Source organism: Brachyhypopomus gauderio, chromosome 8, assembly GCF_052324685.1.
Source record: "Brachyhypopomus gauderio isolate BG-103 chromosome 8, BGAUD_0.2, whole genome shotgun sequence".
Lineage (NCBI taxonomy): Eukaryota > Metazoa > Chordata > Actinopteri > Gymnotiformes > Hypopomidae > Brachyhypopomus > Brachyhypopomus gauderio.
This window is the reverse complement of record NC_135218.1, coordinates 1,593,144-1,615,216: the sequence shown is the minus strand read 5'-3', so window position 1 is coordinate 1,615,216 and position 22,073 is coordinate 1,593,144. Positions and strand designations below refer to the sequence as shown.

Sequence of the window (22,073 nt, the reverse complement as noted above, 5' to 3'; positions counted from 1 at the left end):
GTTTTAATTATTTTTTTAAAGCTTAGTTTTAGTTTAGTTTTCATTAGTTCTAGTTTTTTAGTTATTTTTTTTATATTTTGGGTTATTTGTCAGGTGCAGGATTCAAAAAGTCCAAAGTAAATATTGTGTCATAAAAACTCATCAAAAGATACCATTTTAAACCAACAGTCCACAAGATAGAAGCCTTAAGTGCAAAATGTGTAATATTGCTGTTGAAAATTGCCAGACTAGAACAGACACGAACATAGGAGTGTAACCCTATTTTGGTTCGTGTGAAAAGCCAAACTTTTTGAAGGCAATCGAGTCACACAGTCGTGTTGACATCCAGTCTCAACACGTTAACTAGTGCATCCGCCCGCTTGCGCTTTTCCTGAGTATTAACTAAAGCTGGGCGTACACTGCGATTTTTGGCCCATTTTCAGCCGATTTTTCACTCGTGCGACTCTTTTTCGATCGGGCCAAGTTTCGGCTCAATCGCGTGTCGTGCATCGTATAGTTTACACAGGTAAACGAGGAGCGATTCACACCTCACGACCAACTCCCGATCAGAAATCGCAGCGTCGCAAGAATATCAAACATGTTTGAAATTCAAATCGCTCCTCGTGAGATCGCATGAGAGCGTCGGGTCGTATAGTGTGAGTATATGAATCGTGAGCTGTGAATTTTTAAACCCTGCAATTTAGTCGTACAGTTTGAGCTGGAGCTGAGTACACGATTTAAAATATCGTACAGTGTACGCCCAGCTTAACTAGCAGCTATTTGATTACTGGTGAAAACGGTCCATTATGGTTCTCCTTCCCGGTGCTACCCAGCCGGGATGGTGCTTCTCTTTCGGTGGAGCTACTCAGAGGCTAGCTTGTCAAGGTACTGGCAGTTAGCCCTATTGTGTGAGCTTTGAGATTCGTGGGATTTTCCTCTTGATAATTACTTCATATATTTTTATCACCTGTTTCACCTGTACAAGACGTGTAGTCATATTTTTAAAATCCCATACAGGACTCGCCGTTTTCTCCACAACTTTGTTGTGGTAATTTTGCAGCTAGCATGGCAAGCAGGAGCTCTAAACAAGAGACGTGACGGACCACGATGTGTCGTACGCTTCTGTCAGCTAATATAAACCCATCCAGCAAATTTATATGGGCCCCATGTGGGGTTTATGATGGGCTAAATGATGGGCCCCAACAAGGTTACCCATTTCGGACCCAACACATTTTGTCCTCAGTCTCCATGTGGGCCCCAGGAGCAGCAGCCCATATGGGTTAATGACAGGTTTAAAATGGGTACAGTGTGGGACCCTAATGGGTAGGATATGTTGGGTTCATATGGGCCCTTCATTTAGAACCCAAGTGGGTTTTATATGGGTGCAAGATCGGCACAGGCTGGGCCCTTCATGGGCAAATAGGGCTGAGGACACCTGGGGCCCTTATGTGCTCTGTATAATGGGCCCCATCAGGGTAGCCCATTCTGAAGCCCTCCTCTTTTTGTACTCGGTCCCCCTGAGGGCCCCTTATGCAGCAGCCCATTTGGGTTAATGACGGGTACAAGATAGATACAGTAAGGGACCATAATGGGTAGCATAAGTCAGGTTTATATGGGCCCTTCTTTTGGAACCCAAATGTGTTGCATATGTGTCCACTGTAGGTACAGATGGGTATAAGTGTGGAATTAAAGTGGACAGAATGGGCCTGTATGGGCAGCACAGTTCAATTTCACACAGGTGTACTACAAATGGGACAATCTTGGGCAAACTGAACTGGTACTAATTCATGGTGTAATAAGCAAACATTTCCAGAATGTAGTCATACTCATAAAACTATAGATATTTAATATCTATAATACATTACAATACAATACATAGTACAAATACATTTTTGCTTTAAACATATTTATTATAAACAGCAAAACACTGGTTAAGAAATAACACTTAAAAGAAGTATTAACATTGTTTAAAAAGCCCAACACAGCGCAAATACTCCAATAAATATTTCAGAAGTAACATTTCATTTTTAACACCAAAATCATTTAGGTTTTTACCTTTAAGCATTGTTCAACGACTCTCAAAACTCTATAAAACATTCTACATTCCTATAACTGTTCTTCCTATAACTAAATTCTTTTCTCAAACACAGATGACATAAAACACATCGTTCTACATACTGTCCATATGATCTTTTCAAGGATTGTCATTACCGTTTTCAGAATTTCTGTGCTCAACAAAATTTCTGCGCTGTGCTCTAATGGCACGATTACCTCCACGATCACGAGCACCACTGAACCACTTAGAAACTGCCCTTTCTGCATCCTTTCTGTTTATGTTGTGGGTTAATGCATTCCTCTTAAGGGCACCTTGTTGAGAAAGACAAAAATAGAAGAAGGAAGAGAAAGGGTTAGCATTCTAAAGTTAGAGGTGTCAATTCCAGGTTCAGAGATTAAAAGTCCTCACCAGGATTTTGCTCAGGCTTCCTGGATTGTGTTGATTCCACTAATTTTACCTGGATTGCTAATTAGAAAATCTAGCAAGCTTGAGCAAAATCCTGGTGAGGACTTTTAATCTCTGAACCTGGAATTGACACCACTATCTAAAATTAAATAATTTCACTCTGCAAACCTTCAAAGAATAAAAAAACACGTTTCAATGAAAAATGCAGACATTTAAACCGCTTTGTTACCTTCTAAAAATGCTACACACTGCTGCAGTTTGTGATTTAAAATGTTAATATCATTATTTCTAACTCGATGCGATGCGTGACGCACCTCTGCCTTTTATCCAAGCTGGAAGAACTAATAGACATGCCAACCATGCTTCTACCACAAGTTCGACAGCGCTACCATTTACAGTCGGATGTGCTGATGCAGCAACTGTGAGAACTTTACTGTGAGATTTGTGCTCCAGAGGACTGGGACCTAATGTTTACAGATCAAATATGATTATATTATGCAGACCTAACCAAATCTAAATTCAGGACGTTTTCATGAAAGGCAAAGTGTAACAATACTAGTGATATTGGGACTATTTTTGCTCTCTATAATAGTTGGCTTGGCAGTGTAACCAAGGTTACATAAAAAAAAAAAAAAAACACACCAGATCCATCAAATATATCTGCCCCTTAATAAACCCCTCCCTGAATTGGATGCTTTAGAGCAAGAAATCACTCAAATGTGCAGGACAGGAGGTTCTCTAGGACTGACTGACAGACCCATATTACAGTACTTCTTACCATAAAACACTTCAAACAGACGAAGACCTTGGAACTGCCTCTTCCCGTGTCGCCCAACAAAATTGTACTGACAAGCCAGTTCATTTGCCATGAGAAAAGCCATCATTCTTCTTGTTGCTTCGTCAACAGTTCGGCCACCTATTTCACTCAGGACACAAACCTGGGAAGAAGAGGGGAGAAAAAAAAGAAAAAAGTGTAAGTAACAAAAATTACTGATGATGCGGTTAAAAATATAAAGAAATAGTTCATAAAAATGCACACAATTAAAAAATGAGTGATCTATTTGATCTAATAAAATTAACTGTTGATTTAAACTATGCAGACTTGATAAAATATTAACTTTAATGTCAACATTTATGCATTTTCATAAATTTTTCAACTTTCTTTTAAGGAAGAATATTTAACATCTTCATACAAAAAAACCCTCAGTGATGAATTATAAAACATGGTTAACATTTTATGAAATCAGATTTGTTTTAATTTGATCACATTTTCATCATATCAAAAACAATTTATTACTCAATGTTTAATTCACATGCATTTCTATCAACACATTATTCATTAGTCTAATTTCTTACTTCCATCTATCCCCAAATTGGATTTGAAGCATTATGGAGAACATTTAATCAGAAACTTTAAAGAAAATATTTTAAAATATTTCTTACCACATTCTTCAGAAATTCCTGATCCTCTAATTCTTGTTCCACTGCTAGGACATCATCGACAGTTTTTAGTGGAAAAGCTGCACCCTCTGGTAGTGTGGGAGTAGAGTATGTCTTGTCCTGCTGCCTAAGAAGAGTCTGTAGCATTCTTCCATGTACATTCAGTGTTTCTTTTATATCTTCAAGTATCGTAAGAACTCTGACAATCAAACCATCATGTCTCATATGTGATGTTTCAACAAGAGGTGTATCCCTTGATGTCTGCAGTGGGGTTCGAAGTGGAGTCATGGGAGAAGGCCTTGTATCATCTCTTTGTGTAAGGGCAGAGAGAAGCTTCCTAGGTGGCTGAGGTGGTGGTTTAAAGACTTCACTTGTGTCTTCTTCAGATTCTGAGCTGGATAGCTTCCTTTTTCTATTGTTGAACAGAAAATGGTCAGTAAACCTTGACATTTGAAAGCGGTTTTAATTGCAATAACCCACAGTAGGAATACACAATTTACTCTGATTTATATAGTTAGAATATCTTAATTCACTCAATCCAGATCACCAATTAACTACTATGCCTGTTACCAAGCAATCATATGTGCTCAGCTACACTATAAACACAATCAAAATAATGCAAAAAATTTTATCCAGGCAGCTCCTATTACCAATGTAAAAAACTAAATTATAGCACGCTAAACAGAGTTATTAATATTCTGAGAGCGTCTCCGCCCCCCAGTTTTAGATTACATTTCCCAAACACTTTAGCCAGTTTGTTCGTTGCATTCAATTAAACTTTGAGACTCTTTGCTTAACTTTAGGTTCCGTTCTAGTGCGTCCTGTGAAGGAAAATTAATTATTCATCGTTATTAACACAGACACAACTGAAATGAAACAACTGTGATCTGTGCAACACAAAGAGTTCAGCAAACACACACACGTTCAGCTGTTTCCTTATTACTCACCAGCATCACTGCAATATTTTATTTGTCATAAACACAGGAAGGTGATTAGAGAGTATTTGTTTCATATAACATATCGGAGTATATATCACAAAATATTACACAATGACCATTGTTTCCCCAGCATCGTGTTGGCCTATCCCACAGTATGGCCTAAAGATTTATCACACACTTTTCCAGCCAATGCCTTTCCACACCACAGTGTCCACTCACCTTCACTAACCAGGCATGCAATGCATGCTTACAATGCTCTAACTAAAAATTTGGCAAACTCAATGGATCTATGATGATATGAAAACAATAAATAAACCCTGATTAAAAAAAACACAATGGATCTGTAATTATGATGAAGTGGCTCAACAAAGAAAAGCATAAAGGGCACAAAAATCAGTGCAATATTATGCACTAAAAAAATATAAAGGCACATCAAAATGACCCTACTGTTCTGCGAAGTTACTTAATTGTAACTCATATAGCAGAACAGTTAAACAATATGTTGATGTCTCTAATGTTTCTGTGCATTATGTGGGATATATAGTATGAGAGAGAAAAAAGCCAACTTGCCTTCTTCTCCGTGGTCCTCTCTCAGCCTCTGAATCTGTCTGAAGATCTGATGTCATCTCTGCTTTCTTGAGTTTCTCCCTGGCTTGTGTATAGCTCACTACTACTGTGGAACACACTTTCTCCACATTTAAGATCAGCTGACACTGTAGATACTTTTAAAAAACAGCTAAAGACTTTCCTTTTTACGCAGGCGTTTAGTTAGTGGTGGAGGTTGCAGCCGTTGACCTTGTACACTGTATTTTATTTCTGTTTTATAGTGTGTGTTTTTGTGTCTTTGATTTATTTTATTTTATTTTCCATTGTAAAGCACTTTGTGGCTTGTGCCTGTGAAAAGTGCTATATAAATGTATTTTACTTTACTTACTTTACTTTACAATGGTGGTTAAAAACATGGACATGATTTTGAACCATAATGTTAAGAGATGCTAGATTAAATGAAAAGAATTAGGCAAGTAAGTAGCCTCAAAACATACTTACCTGCCTCTCCCAAAACACGAATATGATACCTCTCCCAGTTTTCCTGAGGGTTGGTACAGTCCCTGACAGCTTTGTTGACATCTTTGTGTCCAACTGGCCAGTAGCATTCATTTTTTTCTGGTCCATGAAGCCACTTGTTTGGAATAATGGCAACTGTTCCTCCTTCTCTGAATTCAACAACTGCAAACGTCTGCATTGCAGTGTTTAGCAATATGCAGCTGGCAGAAGGAACAATAGTAAGTCAAAAAAGTGCAGGGGAAAGTGATTTAACAGTCATGAAGCAAAGGCAAGGCAACAAAACAATCTCGAAATGGTAAAAGAATAATTTTTCTGGTGACGTCAGTTACAGAAAGAACTTGCAGCTGATCAGTGAGTCCCGATACCATTTTGATCCCAAGACATGAGGAATCCAAAGGGTGGTTAAAAAATGGTTTGTATTTGTCAAAATATTGACATACAACATATGTTGTTCCAGATGGAGACTGTAGAATGTTTTTAACAAGTGCAACTCTTCCACTGTGCTCAAAACAGTTGTTTCCTGCTGAACAAGAGATAAATGTGTCTTTGTCTCTATAATCCTTGTACTGCAAGCAGTTCTCATAACCTGATGGTACAGGTCCAGTGGGATGACATCTGTAATGTTTTTCGTTTGCATCTGTGCATGTCCTCCTGCGGACTTTGTGTCTCTCATTTACGCGCCGAACAATCTGTTGAACAGGATTTTGAGGACGCTTCACCATTTTTTTTAGTTTACCCAAGAAGTTCTCATAAGGAAAACATGACACATTATCTAGAGAGCCAAATCTTCTGGCATCCTGAGCCAAGTGAATCAAAGAGTGTACATTGTACACCACAAATTCTTGTCCATATAAATGAGAAAAATTCTCAACAAAATATTTCAGGAGGTTTTCCGAATAGTCACAATATTGTACACAAAGTGTGGGGCTAAGAAGGATCCTTACTGACACAGACAACACTAAGAAGTTCAGATACTTATCGTTTGGTAAGTTATTACATAATACAACAGGGCCAGTATAAAGCAAAAACTGCCTAAATTCAGTGGCTTTCCATTGTGCAACTTCTAATAAAGATCTGGGTCTTCTGCAAAATGTCCTTGGGAAGTGCTGTCGTGCAAATTTCATTTGTTCTGAAATAACGTTAAGAAGACCAACAGACACTCTGCATCTCAACGGACCTTTCAGCCACAAATATATTAGTTTTCTAACCACTCCTAAACAGATTAAATGCATATAATCAAGCACAAATGTGGTTACTAAACCTATCCCAAGATCAATCAGTGGAGACACAGCTGTATGGTGCTCTTGGTCTTCCATTTCGGCAAACTGCCTATCTGATCTTAGTGGTGCAGAAATTTCAGGATAGCTCATTCTACCATTAATGTAAACTCCTTTCTGAGTACAACGTTCACATGAGTAGTACCCTGTATGTCCCTTGATGCATTTAATATATGCCCTAGCAGGTGCATCACAAACAAAAGCAGTGGGTACAGCAATTGAGAAATGCTTCCCATTAAAATCCAAGCCAGTAAGACAGGCAGATTTTACATCATCTATAAATGCTTGCAAATATTCCTGAACAGAAGATGGCTTGGAGACTCCTGAATATAAGCCAATCAAAAAAGGATGGCTTTTTGGCACACTACTGAGCTTTCCAAGTATGGGCCACAGCTGCACATTGGAGCTTTTAAATAATGGTAGTCCGTCAATATTTATGTGAAACGATAATGAATCGGGCAGTTTGTGAAGTTCATGATGCATCAATTCAGAAGCAATTGCACTGGCCAAACCAAAATGATAATAGGATCCTCCTGCAATATGTTTGACTTCATGTCTCTTCAAGTCCTTGGGTCTTTTGGGAGGTCCAGGCCTGTCTGTCTAAGAATTTTAAGCAAATCAGACAAGGCACTGTGTGAAATATTATGGGCAGTAACCCATTCTGTTAACTGACTCCTCAGATGACTTTCAGAGTCTGAAATATTGCACTCAAGACTGCAGACATCTTTGAGAGTATGTACAATGGGTTGATCCAGTTCAGGAGGGACATCTGCAGATACAACAACACTTTCAAAATTTTCAGTTCTGGTGATTTGGTGCTGTTCATCTGCCCTGGATATCTGTTTTTCAGGTGTGATGCTCTCACTTTCAGAACCAGACTGACAGTCAAGAGCTTTCAAATGTTCTTCAACTTTAGCTCTGATCTTTCTACGCTTGGTCCGTGAACAACACATTAAGACATCTTCCATTGCCGCTGGCAAATAAAAAACAAACAAAAAACTAACAACATATGCACACCATTTGTTACAGTTGCATATAATTACATAATATATTAAAATCACTTAATCACTTATTATTACTGCAATTCTTATGCATAAATATGTTTGTAACATGTGTAAATCTATTCTGACAGACATTTGGGGTTTGTATTCTTTCAACATTAACAAAATAGCGACAGTATACATGTTAATCCAAAAAAATATATAGCTTTATTTACAAATTATTTAGAAGTTACGTAAAATATAACACTGCTCATGAACTGTGTTAAAAGTAATGAGAATCTATGAGTCGCTACACTCGAATAAAAAGGTACAAAATTGTCACTGAGATGGTACCCCCAAGGGTACACCTAATTATAGTGCTCGAAAAGCACTATATTGTTATCCCCAATTTACGTTTGGCGAACGTAAAATGTTACCGGGTTGTGTAAAACGGACACAGCGAGAAAAAAGACAGTCTAAAAACAGCAGCAGAAACAGTCTAAATAGTCGTTTGAACTAACCTAGTGAAAACCGGGATATTAAATGAATTTTATTTTTTTTGCCGGGACCGAATATTAAACAGAAGGAAAACCGGGACAGCCCGGGGAAACCGGGACAGGTGGCAACACTAACTTAACGTGCAGACTGTCTCTGTTCAAACTGTGTTTTGTAGGTCTTGGCTTTGAGACCTGTGCTATGTATTTTTGGAGTCGATCTGAGGTATAGAATTGAGATTTAAAATGTTAGCCCTCCCTATTAAAATGAATGGTGGAACGTTTGATAACAGGTGTAAAACGTGTTTTTTCTTGCCGTTTTTCATCCGATAATTTTCGCAATTTTCTAAAGGCAAGCCATGATGCATGTGGCCCTACTAACGAATTTTTTAAATAACATTGTTTGAAAGGATACTTTTTTCAAACATAACTTGCAAAATTTACCAGACATTTTAGTTTGTTCATGTTGGCCAAAGTCAGAAAGGGTAACCAGCTAGATGAATTTTCAGCTAATGCCAACGATACCAAGCAAATATGGTCATAAACTAGCAGGCTAGGTAGCTAAGTATCTTTAACCTACATTTAGAAACTGTCAAAAGTAACTCACGAAGGCTACTATATCCGAAATTCCAAAGGTAGATAACATTATTTCAAAGTGAACTTGCTTGCAGAGCTAAAGCAAAAACTACCACCCTAGCTAGCTAGGAACATTTAATAAACGCTATCTGGGACTGTCAGCTAATACTTAGTAAACCCATTAAGCAACTCCTGTCCACGGAAGAATCTTATACCGTTAAGTTCTACGTAATATACCAAATAATATTAATTTCTTTTTGGAAATAGTAACACAAACATTTACCTGTAAAATGTACGCTCTGTCTGAGGGAGACGGTCTGTCAACTGAAGAAAGAAAAAAGCGCAGGAGGGAATCTCACTCACTCACTCACACACACACACACACTCTCTCTCTCTCTCCAAGTTAATTAAAACTTTACAGTCGTGTAAAAATGCTAAAAAGTGCTTTTCATTGATTTAATGTTAGTTTTTACAAAGTATAAAAAACATTTTAGGCTGTCTAAAATCCAGCTATGCCAACGGTTAGCCCAACCACACTTAATGTTTTCCCATGTGGGACCCAACCAAAACCCATCAGATAGCCCACAATCATGGACGTAATTTTGATTTCAAAAGTGGGGGGGACATAGATTCGTCGCTATTTAAATATTTGGTTTTAACCGTAAAAACTGGGGGGGACCAAGGCCGGCTTTTGAAAAAGTGGGGGGGACATGTCCCCCCCGTCCCCCCCCAAAATTACGTCCGTGCCCACAATAAACCTACCTGGGAAAGCCCATGTGAAACCCAGTTAGTTAAAAGCTAGTTTCATGGGTTGCCCAAGCAGTGCCCAAACATAGCCCACGCAATTGCCCACTGGAGACCCAAGTGGGCTGTCCCATATAAAACTACACACTTTGAATAGGAAGCCCAAGTGGTACCCAGTCATAGCCCACATATTTGCCCACTTTGAGCCCAAGCCCATCTTAAGCCCTATAAACCCAGGTAAATCCCATGTGGGGCCCACTTGAACATGCTGGCTGGGAAACTTCTAGTGAAAAAAATCAATCTCATATCAGTTCACAAGACTTATAAATAAACTGACAAACACGAAAACGAAGGGTATCCTATATATAATTTCAGTACGTTTTAGTTAGTTTTCTAAACATGTAATATAGTTAGTTACTTGTCGTTTTTTTCTTTTAATTACCGTTATTATTTATTTCATTTAGCGAAAATGTTTTTTCAATATTAGTTTTCGTTTTTTCGTTCGTTTTCGTTAACGATTATGACGAGTGATGGCCTTTTGAGCTATATACTGTAGGTCATACTATCTACTTGGTTTTGAACTGGAATTGATGACAAAGTGGTGGTAATTTAGTAAATTAGGGAAACTAGCTAAGGAGTTGGTTTACGCTTGAACATTCCCAAACTGTCTTCAATTAAATGGCTTATGTAATTATCAGTAGATCCACACATTACTAGTTTTGAACATAACTCTTATGTGTTCATAGTTTCCCCTTATGTAGTTCTGGAGTTCCTTTGCATTACATAGTTTAGCGTTTCCCTTGCTATGACTAAGTCTTTATTAATTATCTGAAAACATGTCCTGGAACATGAATAGGAAATCTAGGAAAATCTTTAATTTGTTATAGTTTACTAAAGGTTTTTATCCTGCATATAATGTAAGTATAATGCATAGAAGTTGCTACTGGGACCTTGGTCAGATAAGGCCTCTATCCATAAAATGCACACATCATAATGTCTTAATCATAATGTCAGCCATGCAAGGGTTTTTGTTTTAAACCACATCCACAATTTTAATAATTTCAGTATTACCTTTACTTTTACACTTTAAATCTTCACAAAAATGTTTGTTACCACTTTGTTTGTAAATCTTATGAATCGCAATGAATTCTTACAACCCCACATATTGTCATGTTGTGTGGAATTATATCAAATTAAGCAAAAGGGGAACTATGAATGCACCTGTAAACCATATCTGGTAAGGTTAGCATTACCATTTCAAAAAGCCTCCCTCTAATCCATTAAAAGAAGAAAAAAAACAACAGCTCTTATTTCATAATTCAAGTGCTCACGTTAAAACAGACTTTGTTTTCATAGCATTCTTTACTATACTACAAAGAAAAAAGTCTTTCAAGTAAATAAACCTCATCACCCAGTTAAATTACTTCCTTGCATCAATATTGACTTGCCATTTCATTCATTACAGGAGAAATTTTGCTTGCAGCCCATGTTTGCACAATTTGACCTCAGGACCACTGCTGTTGTGTGTGTCAAACAAGCTGGAGTTATGTCCGTTTCACTGCTGTGTTTGGAGTGGTCTGCAACACAAAAATATCCCCCCCCCCCCCCCCAAATGTCTTACAGAACAAGCCATCCAACATCACATGATCTGTGTAACTCCAATAAGGCAGAATTTAAAAGAACTCTGGCCAGTCTTAACTTCCACAGCAAAGCATTCAACCTACCTCTTTATTGCTATCTCTTCAAAGTCCTACTATGTTCAGGCTATTGTTGACTAGGAACACACATGATCTTAGTCCGGAGACTTGGTGGGAGTCCTCCAGAAGAATGAAATCCATATAATGAAAAGATCATGCTGTCAAATGGCTAAACTCAGAAAGCTTTGGGCACAACAGAATGAGAATGTACTCTGAATAGACAAACCTATCCATGTACTATTTTCTGATCATCTTACTTTCCCTGTTATTCTGGATTTCCTAACAAACACAGGGATTATGATTGTTACCATACTTACATCCTTCTTGATAACACTGGAAACACTGGATGTAGTGTACAAATTTTGCTGTTACTCAGAAACATAGAGTTGGAGGTTTTGTATTACACAAACAATACCTGCCACAAGAAGGTGTAGTATACAAGGTCACAAGAAAGGGTCACAAAAAAGTATGGAACAAATCTGGAGATGGGGACAGCAGAGAGATTCATTCAGGATACAATTGGAAAGTTTACCAACTGATTGGGCATGGATGTCATCAAGCATCATATCTAGAGTGACCATCATTTGGTCAAACATACACATTACAACATAAATGACTTATTTTTAGCTGTGGCCACTTAATCTTTATTTCGCTCCATTCAGTTATTCCTTTTACTGTCATGGCCTCCTCCCCAATTCTGTCTTATTGGTGTGTCATTGTGTTTGACATCTCCTCCCTTGTTACTTGGTTATGGGTCATGCCTGTGTATTTTTATTGTCCTTCTTAATGTATGTGTTTCAGGTCTGTCTCTGGTTGGTCTTTAACCCTGGTTATGACCATTGCACTCAGTGTACTGTACTGTTTGTTGTATTGGTTTCATTTTATTTATATGCCCATGTATACATTCAAGATCAAATCTGTTTTAGATATGAATGTATGACATGCTGGTTTATGCCATTCACATGTAGGAAGCATTTGTTTTCAATCTGAGGTATTGATGCAATCAGCCACCCAATATGTGTTCACTGATGTGGAATGCAGTATCTCAGAGAGCCCTCAGGACAGTGGTCACCCTCTGGCCCTTCCTATTAGTTATGCTACAACAGATAAGCCTGATCTTGAGCACTCTGACTATCAAGTATGGCTCAGCTCGAAATGCCATGCTTAAAGTCTCACGTGAGACAAACCTCAAGACCATTCTCAGTCCTGGCTCTGAGATGGTAGAACTGTTCGGACTGCAGTCCCTTCAAATCTGTATTTGAAGACTCGCCTGTTTGTTGAGTACTTAAATTACCACTTCTTGTCCTTGTACTTTACAGTGTATGACAGTATCAATTCTATAGAACTGGCCTGGATTCCTGTAGTTTAGGCAATAGCCCTATCCGGACGGGATTAGTTTCTCAGGGGGTCCTGGGGTAATTTTCTCTTTTACGGGGGTCCTCTGTGATTTTAATCCCGTCCGGAACGAGCATGTCCGTGTTTTTCTCAGACGTCCTCAGAGAAAATTACAGGCGGAATTACCTACTGTTTTTCGCTGTACTCCGTGGTCGTCTGGTAATTTTAGTCCCGTCCGGATCCACATGTCTGAGTTTATACATGCAGACATCACCTCGCGTTTAATAAAACAGCTATATGTCCACTGCCACGCACCGTAGTTACATGTTGGGCGCGCGTTTTCACGGAGATCCACGTAAACACAGCGGCGAGCGAAAATGGATTTACTGGATTTTTTAATGGATTTATTTTATTTTATTTAACGGATTTATTTAGCTATTTACATTCATTAGCGATTTTTTATAATGTGTTTTCTGTATTGGTTTAACAAAATAGCTTAACTTAAACGGAGATCTTAAATGCTGAACTGAACAGTAGTAAAGTTAAAAGTTAAAAAGGAATCACCAGAGTTGGCAGTGTGACATTATTAAACATGCTATCACGTGACAAGGCGATGTCATGTGACCGAGAAAGCCAAAAACTCACGGGTCCTCCTGTTTTTTCAATTGCTGTCCGGATGCAAGAGTTTTATCACTGAGTACAAGGGTGAAATATTTTTCACAGACGTCCCCCTGAAAAACTAATCCCGTCCGGATAGGGCTATAGTCTGCTAAATGCTGCTCAGTCGTCCCTTGCCACAGGCTTGCTCATTAGAAATTAGCACCCAAACATTTGTAAATGTTTTGTGATAATGTATTTTATAAAACAAGCAATAGAATGAGAATTTGAGTTTGGATCTAGCAAGATAAAAGTAACCAACCCAATTAGCACATTCCTAGCAATAACCCAGCACAACTGGATAAAAACAAATAATAAAATCAGCTGTACAGCATTTATAGGTATTACATGCCAAAAAATTTCCTTAAAGAAATGATGCTGGATCAGTTATACTCTTCACTTTCAACTGTTGTATCTGCAGGGCACATCAAGTCCAAGTCATGACCAAGAGTCTGTAGTATTTCAAGACTGAAAACGGGCATGTGTGTGTGACCAGGCCAAGACTGAGGCTAGTTTAATATTTTTTCATCATATAACAATAAAAATAGGCAAATATATTGCATTTTAAACATCAATATTTACTTTTTACTTGATATTGCAATATATGACATTATATATGCAATAATAACATTAATACATAGTCTATGATTGTAGTCAAGTGATAATTACATTAGTGCTTCTCTTATTCGCTTTTAGTAGGCCATGACGAGGACTGTGTGGGAATGAGCCAAATCTAGTGATGCAGATGTTTGTGGATGTGGGTCGAGCAGAAGCTTGGACATATGACATAGTTGGGTCTGTTCAATAATGCTCAACCTTTGTAGCTGCAAATGAATTTGGCTAGCACTTTTAAGTATAACTATTTGAGCCAACAAGCTCAGAACATTTCTCCAAGTCTTATAAAGATCCTATCAAAAGCATCATTTTGCAACATCTGACCGCCAGACATTCTAAGTGACCAAACTGCCCATTATACTACAAAATAATTTAGTTTCTGTGAATTATGTAACCATTTATTAATTCAACTTGTGTTCTTAAAGTGTGCATAGATACACACAAACATATCTTATCCCTTTAGTTACTTGGTCTTGGCATGCATCCTAGGCAGCAGCCCATCAACACCATTTCCTTCACTATTATAGTGATGAAAATATGGGGACACAAATTTCCTTGTAACAATTTACGTGCATCAGTAAGAGGAAATAATCAACTTTGCAATGTCAATTGCACATTTTGGGCACAAAATGTATCAAGCATTCTAAACAAAGTGTGTTTTTTTTCCCCACATAAGGTAGTGATTTCATTAACTTACTGTGCTTTGTTTACTATACTGAATCTACACAGCTGGTATGCATTTTATTGATTTATTTTTCTGCACAAACAAGGCAGCAATAACAAATTTAACAGATAATAAAAATGTCCAGGACTCAGTATCCTGCATCACATCTCACTTTAAATGTGGTTCTTCACAACCAGACACCACAACTTTAAGCACGCACACCCCTTACACTCCAAGTAAACTTCAATCTGTAACTATTTTACAAATGTCTTATGGTATCTTACCTCCATTTGATTCGAATGAACACTTTTTTTAAATTATTGAGTTGTGTGGAGTGCTATGGAATTTTGACATACAGAGCAACGTGCCTCGGCCAGCATTAGTTGGCTTTGGCACGCAGCTGTGCTCTTTTGCCTGTGACAGCCTGGAAGCCTGTCTTGATACTTGCAACAGAACAGCGAGAATGGCATGTCTCACACTGTAGGAAATAAAGACGAGTGTCCTTTTGCAGGATGGTTTCAGGAGACCTACATGTGTGGCACGTCACATATTCCTCTGTGAAAACAGCGAAACAGCACATGAAGATTAATTATTACTGTTAAGATTAACAGTGTTTTATGGAAAAATAAAGAGTATAATAAAACAGAACAGGATTTTTACATCTTACATGGATGTTTTACATTTCTGAGTGACAAATTTGGTGAAATTAAAATGCAAGAAATTTACTAATAAAGGTTTGCTAAAATATAGCAAACCAACAAATTCTGCCAAAATTTGAAATATAGTTTCAAAAGCAACACTCACTTATGTATCTTCGTAATACATTTTCTATCTGTTTTTGCTGGAACCTTCCTTTGATAATGAGCTGATTATTTCCATCTATAGAACCACTAAGAAGAGAAAACATTTACTTGTTGATATATATTTTTGAAAAGGTTTAAATATATATAGAACTCACGGGAACAAAAATATACATCTGACAAATATTTATTTGTATGATTCATGGCATATATAAGCCAAGTGAAATCTGACCTTGTACCCAACTCAGCCAGTAAGAATGCCAAAAGATGCTTGGGCTGTCGATGCAACCTAAAAATCAAGACAGCATTTACACTTGTTAGAAAAAGAATTAGGCTAGTGTCTCTCGTTATTCCCCATATTAGGTTAAAACATTTCTATGCAAGCATATGCAGGTCCAGAATAAATTTATCAAGAAATTTGGAAATATATAACTTCTGTCACTTCAGAGAAAGTTGTGAGTTTATATTTTTACTCACAGTTTGCAGATGTCTGTGAAATTAACAAAAGAAGTCTTTTTAGTCCCAACTCTGACAACCTGAGGGGGCTTCATTACAAACTTTCTCTTTTCTCCAGCAACCATGTCTGGATTCTTCTCACGCATGATGTTAAAAACTCTGCACAAAAGCTGAAACAGAATGGGAGCGGTACGGTGTGCTACAAGTCCCTGAAGGAAATTATTTTATCATGTCATATAATATTTTCTACTAAAAAGAAACTGTAAAATGTGACAACCTAATCATAATTGCCATGTGGCAAAGGAAGAGGATATTAAGCTCTATAGTGACTGTAAAACTTTAAATGATCTTGCAAAAGCAACACCTATGTAAATAAGTATTTGGATTAGGCAGTTGATTATATCAAACTCCAACAGCATGTTTACCTCATCGTATGTGTAATCTCTCTCCGATCCGGTCCAAGCAGGGCCTGTCTGAGTGCTGAATGTAATGTCATCCAAGTTTTTACTGTCATCATCCTCAAGACCTTTGAAATTGCATCACAAATGAGCAAATTCACTGAAAGTGCAGTGGCAATGTACATTCAGTTATGGCTGGTGTGCCAATGAAATAATCTCTACTACCTACCATCATCTCTGCTTTGAATGTCTGAATCATCCTGAAAATCTTTTACTTTTTTGGATTTTTTCTTTTTTGCAGGAAAGAAATCATCATCATCTAGTGTCTCAGATGGTTCTGCTTCAATTTTCAGCTCCTTGGGAAATGAAGAAACAAGAAAAAAAATTAGCTGGCTATTAGCAAAGCATGAAGATTCCTTTGTCACTCTCACAAACTCATTTATTCCATTAGGATACCTACAAAGATAAGAAGACAAAGGAGTGAGCAATCCACTGACCTTTATTCCTTCCTCTAGTTCATTGTCAAAAATTTTTTCTTTTTTGGATTTCTTTTTCTTTTTCTTTTGGTTGAAGAAGTTGAGGTCATCCAGGTCATCTGATGTTTCTTCATTAACATAAAAAATAAATTACTAAAAAGAATATGATCAGTTTGAATGTATGACAAGTAATTATCTTCTACACTAACAATTACTGGTAACATACAGTTACTGGTAACATTTTTCATGATTATTCAACCGGGCAGTCATGGTCTGGTGGTAGAGAACCGGTCTTGTGACCAGAGGGTCGTGGGTTCAATTCCCAGACCTGAGGCCATGACTGAAGTGCCCTTGAGCAAGGCACCTAACCCCAACTGCTCCCTGGGCGCCGGGCTAGGTCTGCCCACCGCTCTGGGCATGTGTGCACCACAGCACCCTAGTAATCACTAGTGTGTGTGTGTGTGTGTGTGTGTGTTCTAACTGCACAGATTTCGATTGCGGTGAAAAATCACAATTGACAAAATATGGCACATTTACATTTTCATTTTTTACATTAGCAAGAACTTTTAAATTGAAGAAAATAATATCGACTGCATTCAGAGTCATTTTTAAATAAATATGAAATAGGATTCAATCTAAATTTACAGTTCAATCTGTGTCATAGCAATGCTAACTAAAAGTTCTGTTTACATCATTAAGAATTTTTATATTCAAACCATCAGTATTTAGAAGCCTCTAAGCTGTTTTATTGATGGTCAGCCAATCACACAATCTTCCCTTAAGCTCCCTTTTTGAAAAACATGCTCTCTGTTGACATGGGCTAATAAATATTACATATTACATTTGTGACCAAGGCTACACATCAATCTTAACCTGGCCAAAACATACTGAAGCAAAACTGCCAAGGAGTGTGTACATTTTCACCAAGTGAAATATTTAAAGTAAACACAGCAATATGAAACTGTGATTCTTACACAAAATATGCAACTCATTATATAGAGCTACATATTTTTAAAAATAAATACAATATATGATTTTAATATGTTTTAACATTTTATAAAATCTCTGCAGTAAACATTGAATTGACATGTACCCATGATATTAATGTAAATTATATAGGGTTTTGAGTGGAGCAATCATTAGAGAGCAGAAAGAATGATGGCAAGTTATAATAATAAAATGAAGGTAAAATTAAGGCCATTTTCATATCCTCTGATATCTCCTGCAAGCCTTCTGATCAAATAAAGCATACGATTGTACGGTGCTATTTACCTTTCCTTTTCCCGTCATCTTCATCTGCATCAAAATCTTTATCTTCTCCTCCATCCACTTCTGGCTCTTTTGTTTCAACCTGCAGCCCATCATCTCCCTCTCCTCCTTCTTCCTCCAACACGAAAGGCTTCTTCTTCTTTTTCTTCTTTTTTGTCATAGTGGGGTCAAATATCATCTATGAAATGACATTACTGTTAGAGAACGTGAAATAATTTCGAGAAAGTTACACCCAGGAACTGTTCGGGTAAGTTTACACTCTGCAACAAAGCTACAGTATCTAGGTCTGGGATAAAACGCCTGCAATTTTCTTCGATTCCACATCCCAGCACCGGTGTAAAGGGTGCAGTGTTCTCCTCTAGCGCCATGTCTACTACACCATAAACTCTACTTAGCCAACTTGATAGCCTACCTAGCTAACGTCAGTTAATTCACGAACATTAGATTGTTTCGGATGACATAAAAGCGTTAATTGCGAATTCACACAAAATACTTCAAAATAGCTGAATCTGCAAATCACTGGGTAGACTGGAGTGATCTTGGTCAACTTCACAGACGTGACTACCTAGGCCGCCTACACCAGCGAGTCTGATATGCGCCTGACTGCATAGGTATAGTTCATCTTGACAAAGAAAAAGTGTTCATGTCAGATTTGATTAATACAATTTTACGATAAAAAGAGATATCGAGTATGCAATGTTAGTCAGAGAAAATGATGAACATATAAATCTTGATTTAGCTAGTCAACAGCATTTCAACACAGCGAGCTGGTAGTGCACATGTGTTGAATCTCAACCCAGCGCAGCCAACAGCCTTCTAAATAGGCCCCGTCTTCATATTCCAACTACATAACCGTTTTCGTAAACCAAATATATATTGTAATGTTTGTTTACATACCTCGTCTCCTGACATATTTTATATTGATATAATTACTCCACAAAGAAAATATAACTATCTAGCTAGCTGTGTAAAACACTTCTAAACACAGTCCACCTTTTTCTGAAATACGGCTCACTCCCGTTAGGGTGACCGCGGTGCGTTATCTACTGCACTGCATTGTGGGAATTGTAGTGTCGGTAACAGACGTGAAGCAAACCATGTCTTCTTATTTAGTGTCCATTCCTCAGGACTAAAACATGGAGCATCGGGCAAGAATATAAGAGAACGCTAACATTTTTAAATAAAGCTTTGATATAAAATAATTCTTTCATACTCAACGGCAATTGTAAGCGATTCATATAAGAATTGAAAAAGCTTACAACTATTACCTCTGGAAAGCAAAGAAATATAGTAAAAATGTTAGATTATTTATTAAAACTGAAATTTAATAATTAAAAACTAAAATGTGAAGAAATTTAACAGATTAATAAAATATAGTATAGAGTTTAAATGAATCATATGAAATATCAATAGAAATATAATAAAATAAAATTACAAATTGAAAAAAATATATGCAGTTCCACAAATGAGGTGCAATGCTACAAAGAACTGACATAAAACTGAGCCAAAAACTTGGCCAAATAGGAATTTTTAAACTTTGATTTGTAAGCTTCTAGCGAGCTTTTCTAATATCCTCCAACAGCTGCTTCAATTTAGGAATAGCATAGAAGCCAAATGCTGCCTATTAGGGATGGGGAGATTCACCGATTCACATTGGTGATTCGGCACACATGTCTGCGATTCGACTGCACCGGGAGATTCAACGTGCATCGGGTTTAATCAGTGGCGGACTTAGCAATTTGGGGGCTCAAGGCGAATTTAGCTAGGGGGGCCATCAACATTAATATGCGAGAAATAAGTTCAGGTTCACACTACACGATTTTAGGCTGGTTTTTCAGTCGCCGACTGTTTTTGTAGATCGCCGACAGAAACTGTGGTCGGGGGCAAATCGGCGATCACTCGGCAATCGCTCAGTCGTGTAGTGTGAACTGCTGAAAGACGCTCGCCGAGCCGTCGTAGAGATCTAGCATGTTTAATATCAAGCCTAGTCGGCGACTGTGAGTCAACAGCAGCGTCTAGCTTCATACAACTTTACTACAACACTGTGTTTAAGTTATTGTGACAGCACTGGAGAAATAGTGCGATTGACTATATATATGTTCACTGCAACGGAGAGATGAAATAATTCTGGCAATTTGGGACTATGGAGTGGTTAAACGGTAAAAATAATAATAATAACGAAAATGTTGAGTACATGTACATTGTTTTTTTCTTCTACGTGGTGTTGCTGGTTCTCGTGAGAGTTTCGTTTTCGTGTTCTCGTGTTTTTGGACGGCAGCCAGATGAGTCGGCGATTCCCCAGTCGTTTAATGAGCCCGCGTCGCCGATCAGTCATGTAGTGTGAAAGCCACAACAACTGAAAGACTTGCGATTACAGCACAACCAGTCGTGTAGTGCGAACGGCACAAAAACCTGACGACTGAAAAGTCGTGTAGTGTGAACCAGGCTTTAGCTAGACAAGGGGGGCCTACTGTGGGAGGGGCCCAAGGCAATTGCCTAGCAACGCCTCTATGCAAAGACCGCCTCTGGGTTTAATTTGCGGGCGAATTTACGGTGCATCTCCTCTAGCCTTTTTGCGGCAAATACCATGGTTAAATTGGGTGTTTTGTTTTCCAGTATCTATTCTTTATTCTAACGTATTTACAGAGGCAACATACTTTTTATTCCTTATTGATTTCTTTTTTTTTCGAGGCAACATAAATGCACCATTGTGTCCTCAGGTACTGACGAGCACGTTGGAGTTTTATTTATTGAAATATCTTCTCAGGGCAGCATGACATACGATTGGCTCTGGGAAACAGCCAATCGGAACATAGGGGGGCGTGGCTATCAGCAATTTGTATTTTGCGCCAAACGGCCGTTGCTACGGAGCAGCGAAGCAGAGAGGACCACGAGAATTCAAGACAGTGAAAGAAAATCCTTCAAATAAAGTGGTAAGTGCAGGCGTAATGGCAAGTTGACATGTTTTCCTCTTGGTTATTTTAAACAGGAGAACGCATAGCGGTTGAGAAGTTATTCCACTGAGCTAGCTAGCACGGCTGATAGCTGACTGCCTGCTTAACTTTACCTTGAAATTAACCACAACGTGCTAACATGCTAATCTAACTTGCCTACTAATAGTTAGCTCCTAAAGCAGCTTGTGTTGGTTATGTTTATATTCTGTTCTTGGAGCAGCTTATAGTGGAGCTCCTCTACATTCTGCTCCTAAAGCAGCTTGTGGTGGTTATGTTTATATTCTGTTCTTAGAGCAGCTTACAGTAAAGCTCCTCTACATTCTGCTCCTAAAGCAGCTTGTAGTGGTTATGTTTATATTCTGTTCTTAGAGCAGCTTATAGTGGAGCTCCTCTACATTCTGCTCCTAAAGCAGCTTGTGGTGGTTATGTTTATATTCTGTTCTTAGAGCAGCTTACAGTACAGCTCCTCTACATTCTGCTCCTAAAGCAGCTTGTGGTGGTTATGTTTATATTCTGTTCTTAGAGCAGCTTACAGTACAGTTCCTCTACATTCTGCTCCTAAAGCAGCTTGTAGTGGTTATGTTTATATTCTGTTCTTAGAGCAGCTTACAGTACAGTTCCTCTACATTCTGCTCCTAAAGCAGCTTGTAGTGGTTATGTTTATATTCTGTTCTTAGAGCAGCTTATAGTGGAGCTCCTCTACATTCTGCTCCTAAAGCAGCTTGTGGTGGTTATGTTTATATTCTGTTCTTAGAGCAGCTTACAGTACAGCTCCTCTACATTCTGCTCCTAAAGCAG

The 22,073-nt window shown here is 38.0% G+C and overlaps 2 protein-coding genes and 1 long non-coding RNA gene across 3 annotated transcripts in view; 1 reads left to right on the top strand and 2 right to left on the bottom strand.

The window, feature by feature from the left end:
• Positions 1-1,884: 1,884 nt before the first annotated feature.
• LOC143521169 (uncharacterized) lies at positions 1,885-10,979 on the bottom strand. The gene is made up of 4 exons (XM_077013751.1): positions 5,389-10,979; positions 3,884-4,292; positions 3,219-3,378; positions 1,885-2,346 (listed from the first exon to the last, which is right to left on the bottom strand). The coding sequence occupies exons 1-4, from the start codon at positions 5,442-5,444 to the stop codon at positions 2,174-2,176; spliced, it is 798 nt and encodes a 265-aa protein (XP_076869866.1). The 5' UTR covers positions 5,445-10,979; the 3' UTR covers positions 1,885-2,173.
• A 4,014-nt stretch (positions 10,980-14,993) lies between these two features.
• On the bottom strand, positions 14,994-19,383 carry eif2s2 (eukaryotic translation initiation factor 2, subunit 2 beta). The gene is made up of 9 exons (XM_077013749.1): positions 19,219-19,383; positions 18,325-18,499; positions 17,074-17,180; positions 16,806-16,932; positions 16,604-16,704; positions 16,200-16,348; positions 15,955-16,011; positions 15,727-15,812; positions 14,994-15,477 (listed from the first exon to the last, which is right to left on the bottom strand). The coding sequence occupies exons 1-9, from the start codon at positions 19,231-19,233 to the stop codon at positions 15,302-15,304; spliced, it is 993 nt and encodes a 330-aa protein (XP_076869864.1). The 5' UTR covers positions 19,234-19,383; the 3' UTR covers positions 14,994-15,301.
• LOC143521171 (uncharacterized) overlaps positions 18,664-22,073 on the top strand; it is a 37,983-nt gene continuing 34,573 nt past the window's right edge. Inside the window, exons 1-2 of the long non-coding RNA XR_013132682.1 lie at positions 18,664-18,932; positions 21,089-21,254. This is a non-coding gene — a long non-coding RNA (uncharacterized LOC143521171). The remainder of the gene's footprint in view (positions 18,933-21,088; positions 21,255-22,073) is intronic.

Coding starts and splice junctions, on each gene's coding strand:
- eif2s2 (XM_077013749.1), bottom strand. Junction 15,813..15,954: donor CTGGCTGAGTTGGGTACAAG/GTCAGATTTCAC, acceptor TTCTCTTCTTAG/TGGTTCTATAGATGGAAATA. Junction 15,478..15,726: donor TGTATTACGAAGATACATAA/GTGAGTGTTGCT, acceptor CTGTTTTCACAG/AGGAATATGTGACGTGCCAC.
- LOC143521169 (XM_077013751.1), bottom strand. CDS start 5,444: ATGACATCAGATCTTCAGACAGATTCAGAGGCTGAGAGAGGACCACGG. Junction 4,293..5,388: donor AGAGGACCACGGAGAAGAAG/GCAAGTTGGCTT, acceptor GTTCAACAATAG/AAAAAGGAAGCTATCCAGCT. Junction 2,347..3,218: donor TCTGTTTGAAGTGTTTTATG/GTAAGAAGTACT, acceptor TTTCTCAACAAG/GTGCCCTTAAGAGGAATGCA.